Source organism: Syngnathus floridae, chromosome 4, assembly GCF_059516105.1.
Source record: "Syngnathus floridae isolate MCC-2025c chromosome 4, RoL_Sflo_1.0, whole genome shotgun sequence".
Classification (NCBI taxonomy): Eukaryota; Metazoa; Chordata; class Actinopteri; order Syngnathiformes; family Syngnathidae; genus Syngnathus; species Syngnathus floridae.
The window spans coordinates 8,175,170-8,194,192 of NC_142416.1; the positions used below are offsets into that span (position 1 = coordinate 8,175,170).

At 44.9% G+C, this 19,023-nt stretch overlaps 1 protein-coding gene and 2 long non-coding RNA genes across 3 annotated transcripts in view; 2 read left to right on the forward strand and 1 right to left on the reverse strand.

The window, feature by feature from the left end:
- LOC148398724 (uncharacterized) overlaps window positions 1–19,023 on the reverse strand; it is a 117,875-nt gene that overhangs the window by 68,976 nt on the left and 29,876 nt on the right. The window contains exons 26-47 of the mRNA XM_088372475.1: window positions 7,493–7,614; window positions 7,371–7,427; window positions 7,136–7,291; window positions 6,969–7,045; window positions 6,538–6,652; window positions 6,421–6,471; window positions 6,183–6,350; window positions 5,993–6,100; window positions 5,802–5,918; window positions 4,867–5,081; window positions 4,688–4,797; window positions 4,407–4,522; window positions 4,282–4,338; window positions 4,047–4,202; window positions 3,883–3,971; window positions 3,346–3,469; window positions 3,217–3,267; window positions 2,974–3,141; window positions 2,726–2,842; window positions 2,532–2,651; window positions 2,094–2,302; window positions 1,915–2,024 (exon numbers count right to left, since the gene is read on the reverse strand). Of these exons, the coding sequence (XP_088228601.1) occupies window positions 1,915–2,024; window positions 2,094–2,302; window positions 2,532–2,651; window positions 2,726–2,842; window positions 2,974–3,141; window positions 3,217–3,267; window positions 3,346–3,469; window positions 3,883–3,971; window positions 4,047–4,202; window positions 4,282–4,338; window positions 4,407–4,522; window positions 4,688–4,797; window positions 4,867–5,081; window positions 5,802–5,918; window positions 5,993–6,100; window positions 6,183–6,350; window positions 6,421–6,471; window positions 6,538–6,652; window positions 6,969–7,045; window positions 7,136–7,291; window positions 7,371–7,427; window positions 7,493–7,614 (2,613 nt within the window). The remainder of the gene's footprint in view (window positions 1–1,914; window positions 2,025–2,093; window positions 2,303–2,531; window positions 2,652–2,725; window positions 2,843–2,973; window positions 3,142–3,216; window positions 3,268–3,345; window positions 3,470–3,882; window positions 3,972–4,046; window positions 4,203–4,281; window positions 4,339–4,406; window positions 4,523–4,687; window positions 4,798–4,866; window positions 5,082–5,801; window positions 5,919–5,992; window positions 6,101–6,182; window positions 6,351–6,420; window positions 6,472–6,537; window positions 6,653–6,968; window positions 7,046–7,135; window positions 7,292–7,370; window positions 7,428–7,492; window positions 7,615–19,023) is intronic.
- Window positions 2,522–5,464, forward strand: LOC148398729 (uncharacterized). The gene is made up of 2 exons (XR_015857850.1): window positions 2,522–2,889; window positions 3,931–5,464. It is a non-coding gene; the product is annotated as an uncharacterized LOC148398729 (long non-coding RNA).
- On the forward strand, window positions 13,964–18,932 carry LOC148398730 (uncharacterized). The gene is made up of 2 exons (XR_015857851.1): window positions 13,964–14,045; window positions 14,454–18,932. It is a non-coding gene; the product is annotated as an uncharacterized LOC148398730 (long non-coding RNA).

A 19,023-nucleotide genomic window follows, 5' to 3' on the forward strand; every position in this document is an offset into this window, starting at 1 on the left:
ACCAACTGCAAGTAACGTCACAAACCTTTTCTTTGTCTTGAGCAATGAACGACAACTGGAGAAAAGGTTCTTTCAAAATGTCACTTTCTTTGGCATATACGCCAGCGTCTACAAATATAACAAGATTCTCAACCAACAGTCCCGATCAAGCCCATAAGCCTACCTTGTATAATGGTCTGCTGCTCCGTGTTGTCAGTGATGCTGAGCAGGTCGCCTCCGAGGCGGACACAGTCGTCTCGCGCCTCCTGCCAGGTCTTGGCATGGTTGCGGTTGACCAGGTAGCAGATGTCCTTAAAGGGGTTCTTCACCCACGAGCCGCATTTTTCACTCCGGCCTGCAAGCAAGACTCCTGTCACTTGATGGCCAACTAGCCAACGACCAATCACGTGTCAGCCACAGGCTGGGACGCCCACCTTTTAATCTCGGCGGATCATGGCGAGCCTCTCGGATTTTGGCTGCAAGAACGCAAGGGGGATCAAACATGAGAGAGCAGTGAGAGGTCAAAGGGCAAAGTGAGCTGTGGTGACTTTTGGACCTTTTTTGCAGACAGATGGCTGCTCTTCAGTGCAGGGCCACTGATAAAATTGTCCAGAAGCTGACAGAGCAAAGCAGTCACCGCGTCCTGTAGACTGTTCTCCCTTCACCGTGATGTAGTTCTGCGGACGACAGGGCGGAAACCACTCGAGTGCGTTTGGCGTTGCAACTTATTTTCTTCAAACTTTCAGGTTTTTCTTCTTTTCCCATTACTCTACTCCATTTTAAACATCAACAACTACTACTCTTCCAGTGAACTCACAGTGTTCCTATTTTATTCTCAGACTGTCCATCTGTAAAATTCTGCGCTTTCATATGACCAGAGAAACTTGTTATAACTATTTTATTCAAGCTTGTCAATTTTATTTGTCTTCAAATAACTGCAAGTTAATTTGTGTTCGTGGCCCAGCCCCTTTGAAAATATATTATTTGCACTTGCAACATTGTGACCAACCCAACTTTGGCTTTGTCATATGTCATTCTGGACAAATGGCAACATTTTAGACTGCTATAGAAGTTTTGCTTACTGCAGAAGTTGCGTCGCTCCAGGAAAGTTTGTTGTCTTTGTTCTTCTTGAGTCCCATGAAAGGCCAATATCCCTTATCATCTCGCACGTGAGCTTGAGGAAAGCAGAACAAGCGCTAGTTGCAAAGATGCTGGTGATATTTGCGGGATGATCACAGAATTGTCGGTTTGTCTTGGTGCTCACCAGCCAAGAATTTGTTTTCGTCCTCTGAGTGGACGCTGGCCAAGTAACCATCCCGTCCCTTGCAGAAGTTCTCGGCGGCCTGCCAATTCTTACGTTTCCACTCAAAATGATAGCAAGAGTCGTCGAACAGGAAGTCGCCAGGGTCGCAGGCGGAAGCTGCAGCCACAAACAAACTTGGATTGGAAAAGCACGGCGGGACGATGCAGGAGTAAAAACCAGAGTGACAGCCACTCACTCTCCACTCTATCGTAACCAAAGTCTTTCAAGGAACACTGCCGGCCTTCTGGGCAGTCTGCAGAAAGACCACACAATTAAAATGCAAAAAGACCACACAATTAAAATGTCCCTTTCGGCATCAACATGACAACTCCTGAGCAGGCTTACCGTCCAGCGAGCGCTTGCACATGAACGCCAACGAGGATCCGCACGAGGCTTGTCGCCATTTTCCTGGCTGACTCTCGGTCCACGAGCCTTGGTTGACGTACGCGCAGGACTCTACGTCGGAGCTTTCGGGAGAAGTCGTGAAAAGCATCTTACAAACAGGATGAATTGGAGGTTCTTTTCTTGCTCTCCTTTAACAAAAGACTCCCCCCCCCCCGTCACATGTGCTCTTTCCCATTTTGGAAAGGGGCCCCAAAGATTGCCTAACATTCAAGACATGACCTTCTTACCTTCCAACTTGACCTGGAGCCCAGTTGGAGTAGGTCATCGTCTCACGAGCATCTGACCAAGTCAGCTTCTTTTGCTCCTTGTCATAGCGACACCAAGCCTCGTCGCATCTCTGCAGAGACCAATCCTGGTTGTCAATCGTGTACCAGTAGAGAATCAACTGCTTGCGCTTTCGTCTCACTAGATTGGAGAGTCCGATCCAGGAGGGGTTCTTGCCCATTTCCTTCTTCACAAAAGCTTCCTCGTCCGATGAGGCGATGGAGACCAAGTCGCCGCCCTCCCAGAAGCAGTTGTACCGAGCCCCCAGCCAACCGTTGGGGGTCTCCATCTTCTTGTAGCAACTGGATCGGTGAAGACTCCACCCCTTCTCACATGCTGATTTAGGAATGACTGAGGACACCATTATTATGCCGTTATTTAGAATGGCAGAAATATAGAATTATCCGCACGTAATGGCATGAATGTCTTGTCAGCATTTTGTGGAAACTAAACTCCAGTGAGTTTTTTACCAATCGTGTCAACTGCGGCACCGAGAATCAAAGGACTTTAGAAAAGGCCTTCCTTAATACTTCATATCTGATGACACAACTCTAACTATAAGACCAATGTCAAATCATGCCTCTTCCTCTTTTCTTGCAGATGTAGCTGCTGCGCTTCTCCTCACAATCGGCTTTTGCCCAGCGGCCGTCGGCAGTGAGCAAGGAAAGGCAGCTTCCACCGGGGCCTTCTCCGGTGATGCCTGCAAGGAGACGACAAATGCTAAGCACTCATCCGTTTTGTCGCCGACAAACATTCCCCGGGTTGTAGGCCGACCTGTTTTCAGGTTTTTGTAAGTGGACGTCGATCCGTCAATCCACTCGATGCCGTTAGTGATATTGGCATTGGCGCCCAACCACAAAGTGGGACTGCTCAGGGGACGAGCGTACAGACCTTTGGATCAAAGTTAAACAACGACCAAAAGTTTGAACATCGTACAGGTGCGTGCCTAACAGCATTGTTCCTTCTGGCGTCCACGGGGCATAAACTGTGCGAGCCTCTATCGAGTCCTCTGGGAGGTTTACCTTGTATGAAGTTTTGTTCATCAGAGTGGGTGATGCTGAGCAGGTCGCCTCCGAGGCCGACGCAGTTGTCTCGCGCCTCCTGCCAGGTCTTGGCACGGTTGTGGTTGATCAGGTAGCAGAAGTCGTTGGACGGGTTGTCCATCCACCAGCCGCACTTTTTGCTCCAGCCTGCAAGCAAGACCCGTGTCACTTGAGGGCAAAGCGACGACCGACCGAATGTCGGCTGCAGGGTGGGATGCTTACCTGGTCCCCATGTTGATGACGGCAGAACAGGGAGAGCCCCTTGTACCTTGGCTGCAAGAACGCAAGGGGGATCAAAAAAGAGAGCAATGCCAGGTTCAAGGGCAAAGTGAGCTGCGGTGACTTGCGGACCTTTTTTGCAGATCGATGGCTGCTCTTTAGCGCATGACCACTCATCAAATTGTCCAGAAGCTGACAGAGCAAAGCACTCTTCGAGTCCTGTAGACTTTTTTCCCACCAACTGCGTGACATAGTCCTGCGGACGACACGTCGGACGCCACTTGAGCCTGTTTTGTGTTACGCTTGGTTGAATGAGTTTTTCCATTCCGTGTTGGAGCATTTCAACGTTCTTTTGGTGAAATCACAGCTTTGAGCGTCTCGGTGAAAACTGCATACTGGGACCAGTTTCATCATGTCATCCTGTTTTATTCTCCGGAATTCCGTCAAATTCTGCACTTTATCCTCCAAGACTGATTTTTTTTTTTTTTTAAACGTCATTCAAGTTTTCTTGTTCATTTTAATATCATTCTAAAGGAGAAATGGCAAATTTGTTCCCCAAATGTTCCAGCTTATTTACTTCAAAAGCATTTTTCTATTCAATTCCAATCTTTTGCCTTTGGGCAGAGGCAAATGCAAACTTCTTTAGACTGCAGTAAATTTTTTACTTACTGTAGATTTCCCGTCAATCCACTCGAAAATGTTTTTCTTCTTCTTCAGTCCCACAAAAGGCTGAGATCTTCCTGCGTCTCGCATGTGAGCTTGAGGAAAGCAGAACAAGCGCTTCAGCACAAAAAGAGCATCCACTTGTCGGATGTTTCTTGGCACTTGCTGACCTGCCAAGAAATTGCCTTCATCCGCTGAGAGGACGCTGGCCAGATGACCTTTGTTTCTTTTGCAAACCCTCTCAGCGACCCACTGCACCTTCTTCACCCCTTCGAAACGATAGCAAGACTCGTCAAACAGGAATTCGCCAGGGTCGCAGGAGGAAGCTGAAGCCACAAACAAACTTGGATTAGAGAAGCACGGCGGGACGGTGCAAGAGTAAAAACAAGCGTGGCAGCAACTCACTCTCCACTCGAAGGTAACCAAAGTCTTTCAAGGAACACGGCCGGCCCTCCGGGCAGTCTGCAAAAAGACCACACAAGTGAAATGTCCCTTTCGACATCAACATGACAACTCCTGAGCAGGCTTACCGCCCAGCGGGCGCTCGCACATGAACGGCAACGAGGATCTGCACGAGCCGTGCCGCCACTTTCCTGGCTGAGTCCACACGCCTTGGTTGACGTACGCGCAGGAATCCACGTCGGAGCTGTCGGGAGAAGTCGTGATAAGCATTTCAGTATTTTTTTCTTGCTTTCTGGTGAAAACTTGACAAAAGGTCTTTTTTCCCCTCCACTGTGCTCTTTTCCATTTTGGAAAGGGGCCCCAAAACCTTGCCTGACAGTGAAAGGACATCAAGACGTGACTTTTTTACCTTCCAACCTGACGGGAGTCCCAGTTGGAGTAGTTTCCCGTCACGCGGACATCGGACCAAGTCAGCTTCTTTTGCTTCTTGTCATACCGACACCAAGCCTCTTCGCATTTCTGCACAGACCAATCCCGCTTGTCAATCGCGTAGCGGTAGAGAATTAACTGCTTGCGCTTCCGTCTCACCAGATTGGAGAGTCCGATCCAGAAGGGGTCGTCGTTGCCCATTTGCTTCTTCACAAAGGCTTCCTCGCCCGATGAGGCGACCGAGACCAGGTCGCCGCCCTCCCCGACGCAATCGTGCCGAGCCCCCAGCCAACCGTTGGGGGTCGCCATCTTCTTGTAGCAGCTGAACCCGAAAGTGAGCCACCCGTCGACCATATCACATGACTTCTGATCGACTGAGGAAACATTTGGGGGATTGTAGAATATTCTTATTTGACCCATATTCCACTTATTCAAGCGCATCTCTGTTGAGTGTGGGCCTCAGGTCGTGGGTACTTTTAGCCCTCAAGAAACGCTGACGTACGAGTACAGAGAATAGAATTGGCTCAGCTGGCTCCGATCCAAATTTAACCATCAAGCAGTCTTGTTTGTGACCATCTTTCCCCCGAGATAATACTGGCAGTCTGGGATCAGAGTTTTAACAATGAGTGGTTTGGTTTGAGACCGCTGAGGGTAGAGACTCAATGTAAAAAGCACAGAGTCTGGAAATCACGGGAGGAACTTTTCTGGATGTGAGACATTTCCACATCTTGAAGGAATAAAATATTTTTCCAATCAACTGATTGTCTTGAGATATTTTTTCCTTCCCTGAGGAAGCCACTTTCAACAGCGAGTTCCCGAAGAACAACTAATAATAAGAATACATTTTATTTATAAGGCGCCTTTCAAGGCACTCAAGGCTGCCAACTGACCAGCGAATACAATTTATCACAGGATTATCAACGTTTTGCCACCAATGTCGTGGGAAACAAGAAATTCAGACCACCTGCAGTCTTAATTTGTTTTGCCAATTGCGTTAGCCCCATGACTTGACAATTGACACGCTAACAACACGCAGACATATTTCATCGAGAGGACTTCAGAAGTCAGCGCGAATCGGCCAAGCGTCACGTTACCCCTTCCTCTTCTCTTGCAGATGTAGCTGCTGTTTTTTCGGCATTGATCAAATTTCCAGTCGCCGTCGGCAGTGAGCAAGGAAAGGCAGCGTCCGCCAGTGGCGTCACTTGCGTTATCTGGAAGGAGACGACAGACGCTAAGCACTCGTCCGTTTTGTCGCCGACAAACATTCGCCGGGTTTTAGACCGACCTGCTTTCAGGTTTTTGTAAATGAACGGGGATCCATCAGTCCACTTGCTGCCTTCAGTGATCTCGGCATTGGCGCCCAACCATAGAGTCAGCGGAATGTCGCGCAGATCTTCAAATCAAAGTTAAACAACGATCAAGAGGTGCATTGTTCCTTCTGGAGACCATGCGGCATAAACTGTCCGAGACTCCACCTTGTATGAACTTCTGTTCAGTGTCGTCGGCAAGGCTGAGCAGGTCCCCTCCGTGGTCGACGCATTTGTCTCGCGCCTCCTGCCAGGTCACGTCCTGGTTGTGGCTGATCAGGTAGCAGAAGTCGTTGGCCGGGTTCTCCATCCACCTGCCGCACTTTTCGCTCCAGCCTGCAAGTGAGATTCGCGTGACTTGAGGGCCAACTGGCGACAAGAGCGTGACCACGGATGTGACGCCCACCTGGCCTGAATATTGATGACGGATGAGCAGTAAGAGCCTTTCGGACCTTAGCTGCAAGAGGGATCAATAATGAGCGCGTGCGTGAAAGGGCAAAGGGAGCCGTCGTGACTTTCAGACCTTTTTTGCAGATGGCTGGAAAGTTGTTGTTGTCGCAGCCATAGTCACTAAGAGAAGAACCATGGAGCACAGCTATGCAGTTGTATTTGAGCTTGTGCAATCCTGGGGTGTCGTCCTGCACACATTACAGATAACTTGAGCGCATGATGGCTTTTGTTTCTTGTCAATTACAATTGCCATCAAACAGCAGCTTTATCCTTGTTCCAGCTGATTTTCTGGAAAACATTTCTTCGTAGCTCTTCTCATAACATTGCGGCCATTCAGGTCAAAGTTTGACTTTTTTGTTTTTGTTCAAGAAAGCTTTTTCCTGTTTAAATGACACTTTGTATCTCACTTTTATCTTTTGCATTTCAGTACGACATCTCATTCATTCATATCATATCATTCTGGACAAATGACAACTTTTTAGGTCACTTAAACATTTCACTTACTATAGATGTTCCATCAGTATACTCATAATTGCCATTCTTCCTTGCGAGTCCCACCCAACTGAGATAGCTTACGTGAGCTTGAGAAAGGCAGAACAAGCGCAAGTTGCAAAGATGCTGGTGAGCATTGCGGGATGATCGTGGAATTGTCGGTTTGTCTTGGCGCTCACCACCCAAGAAATTGACTACGTCCTGTGAATGGACGCTGGCCAGGTGACTTTTGCGTTCCTTGCAGAAGTCTTCAGCGGGCTGCCTATTCATCTTCTCCCGCCCAAAATGATAGCAAGAGTCGTCGAACAGGAAGTCGCCAGGGTCGCAGGAGGAAGCTGAAGCCACAAACAAACTTGGATTGGAAAAGCACGGCAGGACGGTGGAGGAGTACAAACAAACGTGGAAGCCACTCACTCTCCACTCGATCGTAACCGAAGTCTTTAAAGGAACACTGCCTGCCCTCCAGGCAGTCTGCAAAAAGACCACACGTTTGAAATGTTCCTTTTGACATCATAAAATAATTCGTGTGGGCTTACCATCCAGCGAGCGCTCGCACATGTATGGCAACGAAGATCCGCACGAGCCGTGTCGCCACTTTCCTAGCAGCTTATCGTGGTACACGCCAAGGTTGACGTACGCGCAGGACTCCACGTCGGAGCTGTAGGGAAAAGTCGTGAAAAGCATCTCAGTATTACTTCTTACTTTCTGATGAAAAATTGACAAAAGCTCTTTTTTCCCCCTCATCACGATGCTCTTTCCCATTTTGGAAAAGGACACTTTGGCAGTGAAAGGACGCAAAACGTAACCTTCTTACTTTCCGTTTAGACCTATAGTCCAGTTGGAGTAGGTCGCTGTCACGCGGACATCGGACCAAGTCAGCTTCTTTTGCTCCTTGTCATACTGACACCAAGCCTCGTCGCAATTCTGCAGAGACCAATCCCGCTTGTCAATCGCGTACCAGTAGAGAATCAACTGCTTGCGCTTCCGTCTCACCAGATTGGAGAGTCCGATCCAGAAAGGGACGTCGCCCATTTTCTCCTTCACGAAGGCTTCCTCGTCCGACGAGGCAACGGAGATCAGGTCGCCGCCCTCCCAGACGCAGTCGTGCCGAGCCCCCAGCCAACCGTTGGGGGTCTCCATCTTCTTGTAGCAACTGGAGCCGAAAGGGAGCCAATCTTCCTCACAAGCTGAGCCCGGATCAGCTGAGGACACATTTGAGACTTGTATGACGTACGGGCATAACCGTCTTGTCAGCAGCGTCTTGGCATTTGTATCGAGTTTTGTTTCAAAAGACAGAAAGTTGGTTCAAATTAAACCAAGTAGTGGGTCAATCCAATCGGTATTTCTTTGAAACGAATTTAGATTATTTTCGTAACCAGCATTCATTCCAGTGCATTTTTCTCCATTTGCACTGACAATGACATTCTCCCGTCTTATTTTTTCTGATTTTTAAAGTCCTAAATGATGCAAACAACACACTGAACACACCTCACTGCGAGTGACTATTGGACGAAAATGAAAATGCATCAGCTGTCAAAAGGATAACGTTAAAATAGAGAAAAGAAGCTAGAGATTAAGTCGTCTGTGGTGGCATTTTGCTTGTATCGACAATGTGGCAGGCAGCTTGTGACGCAGTGAATCAAAAGGCACGCGCTTTCCGTTTTTGGTTGTTGCCTTCTATTAGCTCACCACTAAATGACACTAATTTGTACACTTAGCTCACAAAAGACATGATCAATTACGCCCTCATGTGGATGATTCATATACTGCTTGCTCTAAGAACCTGAGCCCCACATTATTGATGTGGCTCCTTTGTTGGCGTAATGGAGAAAACACAGCAATGAAATTGGCGAACGTCAAGTCAAGTTGGGGGTAACCAAACTTGGTTTTCCTGCAAGTCACTTTCTTGTTTCTTTACCTCAGGCAGGGGTCGGCAACCCAAAATGTTCAAAGAGCCATATTGCCTCCCCAAAAAAACATACCTATCTGGAGTCGCAAAATCTTAAAGGCTACATAGACTGTCAATACATACGGCCCATCACTCACACATCTGTTTGTTTACAACTCGCCTGTGCTATGTCGCAGGCTACGACCCAATTTTGCTATTTGGCGCCATTCTGAAATTCGGTATTTTTAATGTATTTACAACTACATACATTTTTACAGCATATAAATGTGTCATGCTTATACTGTAAAAACGTTTAAAATAACCAACAAAAAAAACAAAAAACATACTATCTTTCCATTTTCACGCATTTCTGCAAAAGCTCCAGCAAGCCGCTAGAGAATGCTAAAGAGCCGCATGTGGCTCTGGAGCCGCGGGTCGACGAGCCCTCGTTTTCCTTCACAACAAAACTCTGTGGTATTGAGGCCGTGGCTCAGGCAGTCGAGCGTGTCGAGCTATGCTTCCTCCTACTCTTTTTCGAGCATTCTTTGTTGTTGTTTTTTGTTTGTTGGTTGGTTGGTTTATTCGTTTGTTTGTTTTATGGATTTAAATTTGGCACTTGAAAGTGTTATTTGTTTTATTTTTCTCGTTTTATGTTTTAAATATGTTCGAAATAAAGATATATCATCATCATTAGGAACCGGAGGGTTGGTTGGCGGTTCGACCCTGGCTCTGTCACGTGTCGTTGTGTCCTTGGGCAAGACACTTCACACACATTGCCTCCAGGTCGCCATTGAAAACGAGAAAGTGTTCTCAATGGACTTACCTGCTCAAACATTGAATGGATAAAAATAGACAAATAAAGCATTAAATACAACAAAAGCGGCGCCAAATGAAAGAACGTGCGTCACGAGCGCTTTCGGGTGCGTTCTCGTCGTCTGGGAGTCCACGAGGGGCCAAACAGCCCGCGGACAGTGGCGAGCGGGTGGCTGCCTTCCACTTGCCCTCGCACTGCTTACAAACAGCAGGCGCGCGCACGCCGCCGGCTTTCTGAGGGCACGTGACGTAATTTGGCGTTTGACTACAACCTCTGAGCAACGAAAACCTTCATTTATTTTTGTCGAGATTTTATTTGGGAAGCACAAACAAAGCAAACGCTTCACAGGGATAAAGTGGGGCGGGGAAGTCACCTTTTGAGCTTCGAACCGGGCGCAAACCTGCGAGTTGGGTCGAAGCCAAAGTGGTGACGTAGTTTTTGCTTTTAGTTTGTCATCATGGATTTGCCGGTAACGTCATTTGCTCGTTAAACATGAAATAAGATCAAAATCACCCAGGAGACCTTAAATAAGTCATTGGTAACTTATTTTTTATTCTGTTATAGTTTATTGATCATTCCTGAATGCAAAGGATCTAAAGGTTGTACCTTTAGATCCTTTGCATTCAGGACTGATGTGAGGCATACACCTGTTCAATTTAGCACATTTCTTTTCATGTCCTCGCAGCATATCCATGGACACTACAGTGCCGTAGGGCAAAAAGATGATTTACAACAGCTTCAAAGTCCCAATATACGGAAGAGGATTAGGGCCTGTGAAGAGGGACGGGATTCTGAATTTTTTCCTCAGAATTCTGACTTCACTTTAAAGTGAAAATTGTGACTTTAAAGTCTGAATTGTGACTTTAAAGTCTGAATTCTCACTTGAAAGTCTAAATTCTCACTTTAAAGTTGAAATTTTGAATTTAAAGTGAAAATTCTGACGATAAAGTCTAAATTTTGACTTTACAGTGAAAATTCTGACTTTAAAGTGAGAATACCCACTTTCTGATTAAAAAAATCTCACTTTAAAGTCAGAATCCTGTCACCCCTTTTTTTTCTTCACCGGCCGTAATCCTCTTACGTAGCAATCCAACTCCGAAATCGCAAAATACTCACTTGACGAAGTCCACGCGGCGCTCAATGCAAGAATACGCACAAGACGCGCGGCCAGTGGCGTTCCCATCGCTCACAGGAGAGGATATTCCACGCAAATAGTTTGCAGTCAACAAATTCGACTCCAAAGCAAATGATGGACGGACTATACTAGTCACAATAAGTTTGCCTGTTCTGATGCCACTCGGACGTCGACCTACACGTGACGTCACAAACGCTCCTAACACGTTTGCACGCCTTTGACCTGGCGAGGGTGGACGTGACATCTTAGACGCCTTTCACTCGCAACAAAATAGAAGCAACCGAAAAAAAAAAAAAAAAGGAGTGGGGAGACAATTTTCGTCACTTCCGACTGCCAACATACCTCCGAGTTGGGCTTGGATCAGAGCCAAAGTGGGGCCATGTCTTGTGTGAATGCATATGTCATCGGCACGTTGGAAATGACTATGTCAGGGATCACCAAGGATAAAAACTCAATCAATGCACAATGAAATACATTCAAACCGAAAATAAACTTTCCTTTTTGGCATCAATCTACAGTAGTGTTTGAACACAATTCATCACCACTCAGAAATAGAAAAGCATTGGCGCTAATTGGAAACGGGCTAGCACGACTTGGCCAGATATCCGTAGTTAAGCTAATGGCAGTAACTCCCTGTCGCAAGTCTGTAATGCGCCTTTTTACATTCTCATGCACCTTCAATCAAATTGGTCATTTTATAACATTATTTGTTTATACCATTATTTAACCGATTCAACGCCTTCCAACTTCAAGAGGCTTGTGACGCAGAGGGAGGAATTGAGTGACGCTTGCTGGCCAATCAGAGACAGGAATAAGGTTCACTGCGACAGGTGAAGGGAAAAAAAAGGTTCTTCGTTGCATTTTTCCCATTAATGTGTCATTGTGATGATTGTTTTTCCATCCAAGACAACATTACATGTTTATATATGACATTAATGCTTTCATTATTCCCCATTCCTTAGGAGCAAAACATAGTTTTGAATTAGGCTGTGTTCATGTATAGATTTGCAATACACAATACAATATTAATCTTTTCATTTTTTAATTTTAATTACAACTATATGTGGTTACTAATTTTTTTATAGTGCAAACTATACTCTGTCTATGTGCCAGGATAAATTCATCATTTTGTTTCATTTTATTTCTCTCGAGACTACCTGTACAATGTAAATGTCCTTGGTGAGACGTTTATTTGTCGTGTTACCAAGTTTGCTCCCCTTTTGCGATAAGCAGCTGCTACAGAGATAGATGATGATACTTAGACATATTTATTTCACAATGCTTCAACGTCGCAAAGACACAGACACATGTTCAGGCTCTACTCTTAGCATTGTCCTGGGTTCAGCAGGGTTTGCGTGACGGGGTTTTGCCCGGCTAGGCTGGCTTCGCAGCTCACTGATTGGGCCGTGCGCCACTGGTCCGGTGACAGGCTCAAGGTGCTGGTCCAGCTGAAGCCCACCTACATCAGCCTCTTCCGGGGAGCTGTGCGACACCCCTGAGGTAGCGGGGGCGCCATCAACCTTCCAACCCAGGGTCCAAGTTTGAGGGCCCCCTTTGGCCAGGCACACGGCTGTGGCCTGTTCCGTTTGCAGCTGCTCCTTGGAAGGAGGGAAGAGGGTCACGGTGGGCCGATGCACCTCACCCGCTGTCAGGGGGACAGGACAAGAGACAAGCAGTTTTCTCCAATTGCACACACTTTCAATGTCACGTAGGCCGTGGTTCGGCTCATGTGAATTTACAAGAACACACTTTATGAAACACTTACCTTCTCACTGGGCAACAAACGTCCAAACGGTCCTAATATATGTCATAATAAACATTATTCCATCATTGCATTGTAGGTATAGCTACACTTCGGGAAATAGCCGTTAACAGCTAATATCAAATTAAGTTTTTAGCTCTTACTCAAGAAAGGGCTGGGTGTTTGTTTTGTAAAAATTGACAAAAATAATGTTACTCGTTTTCCAAAAGCTGGCTAAGGAACTGGAGAATTATCAATTATTTTGATGCAAAATAATAGATGATCAAGTAAATAGTACTTACCAAGGATAAGTTTGGTTCCTTCTTCAGCGAAACTCCACCACAGTGATGCAAAGCGGTGAGCCGTCCGGACAAAAACTCGTCTACTGTCAATGAGCAATAATTTGCTGTAATAGCGAAAAGTACAAGTCCAAAGAACAGGAAGTGGCGGCCTCGCACCTTCACAAAGGCAGGTGCGCTCGCAACTTCATTTGCATGCGCCTCTGCCATCTCTAAAACATGATGAATCAGCTCAAAAAAAAGTTTGCTCTCCAATACCACCACAATGGCCAACATCGGATATGTTAATTGTATTTCTTTCAGTAATTCTCTCACATGCCACAAGAAGGCGTCTGCGTAACAATGTTGGAACTCGTCCAACACTAGCAGATAATCATGGCTCTAAAATTTAGTCTAAATTGACTAAATTGACATCGCTACCCCGATGAAGATGACTGACATGTTCATTTTTGCTAAGTACAGCGCAGCTACTGATGCACTCAGACGTGGAAAAGTCCAAAAAAGGAGGAAGTGATTTCTCGCTTTCACAAAGCCAGCTGCGTTCGCAGCCTCATTTGCATGAGCTTCTGCGCTTCTTCAAAAAGTCTGCAGCACTCCTTTTGCGCAAACACCACCCGCACTGCGAGTCAGGATGTGGTCTTCCGCACTTGCGCTTGTCCTTTGGGCTCTGCTGATTCCTGGTGAGACTCTTTGAAACTTGGTGTCAGAGCAGAATATTTCATAGGAATGACTAGTTTGACTTGACATTTGGTGATGCTTCTTGGGGCCAGTTGGGTTTTCATTCATCTCATTTCAGGATCTTCTGCCCAGAATTTTCTGAGGCAGACGGACAGACTCATGTCTGTCTCTCTCGGAGGAACCGTGACCATCAGGGCCACAGGGAGTCAAAACATTGGTAGCTATCTCAGTTGGTACCAAGTGAAACCTGGACAGGATCCCAAATCGCTCATCTACTACACATCATCAGAATTCTCCAACGCGCCATCTCGATTCAGCGGCACTCGATCCGGCTCTGACTACACTCTGACCATCAGTGGTGTCCAGAGAGATGACCTGGCCGAATACTACTGTTTCGCCTACTACGGCGATGGCAGGTCGACACGGTGACGCGGAGACGTACAAAAACCTCCTTGGACTTTTGAGAGAAGTGAAAGTGGTCTGTAGAAGGTGGCAAGTGAAAAGCAGAACACAGAAGAATGCTCCACATAACTGGTCAGAATTCAAGTTTAATTCAAGACTATTTATGTCTATTCAACTATTTATTACAATATAAAATGTAAATAAAATGTCCTCATAAAAATACACATCACCACAAATTTTCTAGTGATGGGGGACTTTAGCTGTTGTTAGGGTTTTCCAGGTTATCTTTATCATAGGATTATGTTGGAATGTAGACTATAATGATTAACCAATCTTGTCTTGCTCTCACAACGCAGTAAAATAAAGTGGTTGCATTCTCTGCTTGATTGACCAGCTGCAGAGGAAGCAATCAAAGTTGTTCTGTTTCCCACAACATCGTAAAACACCCCCCTGCTCTGATCTTACCAGAGGCCAGGGGTTCAACAAACCTGTCAACTCTCAACCCCCACTCTGTTTCTCTTAATAAATATCCTCTTGCAGGAAGGAGAGTTCAGACCTCCATTCGAACATCGCTGCACGCACAGCGACGAATGGACTCTCCACCTGCAGGTGTCTAAAAGGACTTACTTGTCTCCCGTGTGGTTCTTGCAAGATAAGTTGGAGTGAGCAAATCTCTAACATTTTGGTGCCGAAACCCGGGATCCCTCATACCCGCTATCTGGCTGACGAAGGAGGACGTGCTGCATTGTCGACAAGCCAGCGTCCATTAGGAGGACCTGGAGAAGAAAGTCCTGGGAAGAGAATTCTTCGCTGGGCCAGCATCTTAGGTCTGCCTTCGTCTGACAGAGGTGGATTGACGGGACCCGGCAGTGCAACGAACCAGGGGACAAGTAAGTTAAAGGCCTGGAGTTGTGTGCACGAGAGATACGGCTTTGGTTTGTCCGAGCTATGAGATACGGCTTTGGTTTGTCCGAGCTATGAGATACGGCTTTGGTTTGTCTGAGCTATGAGGCCTAAAAAAAAAGCGCTGGAGTTTGTGTGATTGAGAGTGTGACTGGTAGGATAAATTGACTAAATAGCAGTTCTAGTATTGATCCACGGCAATAATACAGGCTAGTAATTTGTTGAAAGGTCAATTTAAACCTGCATTGAGGATCCTCAAAGAAATAAATAAGTAATAATAATAATAATAATATTTTTGAGACAAAGAAATTATATAACCTAAAACTACTAGAATTAAGATGGGAAATAAAAACGCTAATCTCTACCTCTTGACGGAGATGAGAAGTACATGGCGAGTAGATTTCTTAATTGTATGCAATATATGCCGAAGTGGAAGAAAAAGTATGGAGTAGAAGGGAAGTTGAGAGTTGAAGTGTGGAAGATAGTAGTTGATGTTTTAGAAGAGAGTGTGGATAGAAAGAAAAATGGACTGAAAAAGAAAAGAAAAGAGAGAGAATTGGATTGTGCTAAAATGTGGTTGAAAGCTTCACAAGAAAGAAGAGAACAAATCCAAAAGACAAAAGATAGAAAGTTGAAAAGTGATGAGGCCGCCATTCAATTGAGATTTGAAAAAGAATTCTGGGTACATAGTGGCATCCCATTCAATGATGCAGATGAGAGTGCTTATCAGCAACATCTTAAAATTGCGCTCCTCACTGGTTTCCCCGCTGACTTGGGCAGTTGGGTGAGGAAACACTTGGTGGAAGCGGACACTGCTTGGTTTACAAAAAACATGCAGTGGCCCAAAGACGCTGACAAAGGGATTGAGAAAGGCAAAAGTTCTGATGTATTTCATCTAGATGATGATAATGATCTAAATGAAGATACAACGATCTTCTTCCAAAGTTCCCAAAGGGGCAGAGGAAGAGTTAGTTACCAACAAGGTCGCAAGCCACCATTCAAATCAAAACCCCTATCAGATTCAGACAACTGTTGGAACTGTGGGAGACGAGGACACTATGCAAGAGTGTGTCATTCTGCAAAACAAAACCAATCAAGGGGTGGAGGAAGAGGCAGAGGAAAAGCCACATTTTTAGCATGACAAGCTTTCTCCTCTTTGACCGTTCATACTCATACAAAGAAAGAATTAACAGATGTCCATATGACAACAAAACATGTGATTCACAGGTTATTAAAATTCTTTCTTATTAGAGCTCCTGTCCATACAAGAAGTATGACAATGCTGTTTGTATGCCCAATGACAAATGACCAGAGATCAAATTGTGTTACACTAAAGTTAAAATATGCATATCAAGTGGTAAAGAAATGCAACTTGCTTCTAGAAGATAAATAAATAAAATTAGAATGTGCTGTCCTCGTGTGCATGGGAGGGACCAGCTCATGATCGACCACAGGAAATGGCCAGCCTGTGACAAATCATTGGTGCTGGGACCTACCTTCCGCACGCGAGAGCTGTGCATGTGTGTGCGTATGTGTTAAAGTTAAAGTTAAAGTCCCAAATTGATGAAGATTGGCTAAACTTTTAGTATAAAGTACTTGCTAGACTGTTGTCTATTCAATTTACACCGCAGAACAGAAACAATTTGACAGAAAAAAATGAGAGGAAAAGAGAGAAGTCTGTTTGCGAGCAGAAACTAATCCACACTAGTGCATGTTAAGTGTCGAGCCCACATGAGAAATTCGAAGAAAAAAAAACGACAGAACATGCTCTCAGGAAGTGGAAGAAGCTAAATTGTGAATTTAAGATTTTGCAATGCTACATTTAATAGGAATAATTGATTGGTTGTGTTATAAGATTATACAAAATTCTAAATGCAAGCTAAATCTGAGAGATTGAGTTCTTCAAATTTAAAAACAAAGAAAAAATTCAGATTAATTTGCCAATTGTTTGTTTTAGTTAAGTTTTTTTTTTTTTTGAATTGGTGGATTGTTCTACCAGGAAACCTGAGTTGAAAATGATATATGAATGTTGTGTGGTGAGCTTGGATGAATTGGGACCAATGTGATAGGAAGACTCCTTTTTGGAGACTGTGTGAGATACACATATGATGAGCATTGATGAATGATTGCCTGAATGAAAGGTTGAATGGTTGAAGTCGTTGGCGACTACTATGGAAAATTAGTAGAGCGACTTTGATGAAAGAGTGATTTCGAGCAGGTTGAATGTTAGAAAGAAACACGTAGCTTTTGGATTGATAATTAACTAGAAAAAAAACTGGAGAACCAGTAACACATGTAGAAGATGTGTGAACTGAGAAATTGAGAAGCGTTTTGGAAAGAAAGTCAAATTAAATGATGATGGAATCGTATGTAGTAAAGAACGCATTCTCCCAAAAATTTTGTCAAGGTGTGAGGCATGGGCGTTGCCAAGCCTCAAAAGGAGGGAGTGAGTAGGACAGATAGTGGAAGATAGTAATAATACAACACTTTATGACAATGAATTTTCGAATACATTTGGTGTTATACTGTGGTCAATTTTTTGGTCTGGTGTAGATAGGTTAGCAACACGAGAGATTTAGAGGTTCAAAAGAAAGACAGTTAAAAGAAAACATTTTTGATTTGGACAATTGCAGGCTAACAGGAACATGAGAACGATAAGAACTACGAGGTGGGATCCAATTTCATTGGGGAGATTGAGAATTCACAGCACCATACTCTAAGTCACATTTTTGAGCAAGCATGACAATAACATGTGAGAGGTCAAGACATACAGATCAGGGCTTGATGTGGAACGCAGACCTCGATGAGTTGATTTTCAATAATGATACTGAAGACAACATACTGTCCGATTAAATTGGAACTATAGATAAAATGTAGCTCAAAAATAGGATGAGTTGCAGGATTTACGATATAAAAACGAGACCGCTGTTATTAGAAGAATTTGAAGTTTGGTAAACAAACGTTACCAGCAAATTGATGGAAGCAGCTACATTTGGAGATAGTCTTACAAGTTTGATGTCCCAGCCTGTCATTCTCAGTGTCAGGGTCCCTGAAACCCAATCCGAGACTTCGCCTGCAGCCGTGAACAACTACAAAATGGTGCCTGGCTCTGAAGCACCTTTGACCTTTGGCGAAGGACAAGAAAAGACTGCTGTTGTGCTTGGAGGGGGACAAGTACACTCCGGAGGAAATACAACATCCTCGGGGACGGAAAAGACAGTGAAAAGCGGAGGAACTCACAATGATGAAAATTGACTCATTTGAACAATGGACTCATTCAAGAGTGATGGATGGGGTCGCTCTGAAGCAACAACAAAAGAACACCAACTTGAGAAGGTGAAGTGCAGCAAAAAGATATGGACTTGGAGTGTCCGACAACCAAATCGCACTCCTTGCTACGGCGTTACCAAATTTGGTGAAGCTTGGTTCAAGGTGGAAGGGAGGTTCATTGTGCACTGAGTTTGACAGAACTGAGGAGATTTGATAAATAAATAAATAAAAATTTGAAAAATACGTAGGGCTACAGAGAAAAGTATTATAATCAGAGATTGACCGGATTTGGATAAAACAAATAGGCTAAAACGGTAGGAAACAAGAGCAAGATCTGATATTTTGGCTCATCAAGCTTAAGACGTAGAGGTCGAGTTATATAAATTTTACTAACATTTGGCAGTCAGGAGGGAGCTAGGTTGCTCAATGTGCCTACTCAATACAATAGTAAGGTTTTTTGTACCACAGTGGAGGTTGGATGGTCAGAAAGTTAGGTACGTTCAATTTTTGACATTCACACAATCATGCATAGGAGTCACAAGGCGACAGTTAACAAGACAATGACTGCAATAGGGGCCACCTACGACTGCACCGACATGAAAAAGTAGAAGCGAGAGAGCAGAGTATCGGATTATATGCTAAAACGTCTGCTATACAGTTACCGATAGGAGATTCTATCAAAAGAAGCTACACGAGAGATGTGTGTGTGTGTGTGTGTGTGTGTGTGTGTGTGTGTGTGTGTGTGTGTGTGTGTGTGTGTGTGTGTGTGTGTGTGTCTGTGTGCACCCTGTGTGGGTGCGAGCGTGTGAGGAGAAAGAAGGCATGGGTAAGACAATCTCTTTTAAACCAGGATGCAATAAATGGGAACGCCCCTGTCATAAATAGTCTTTGGTTAAAGGGAATCATTAGGAAGTGTTCAAACTCTTCCTGCAAACAC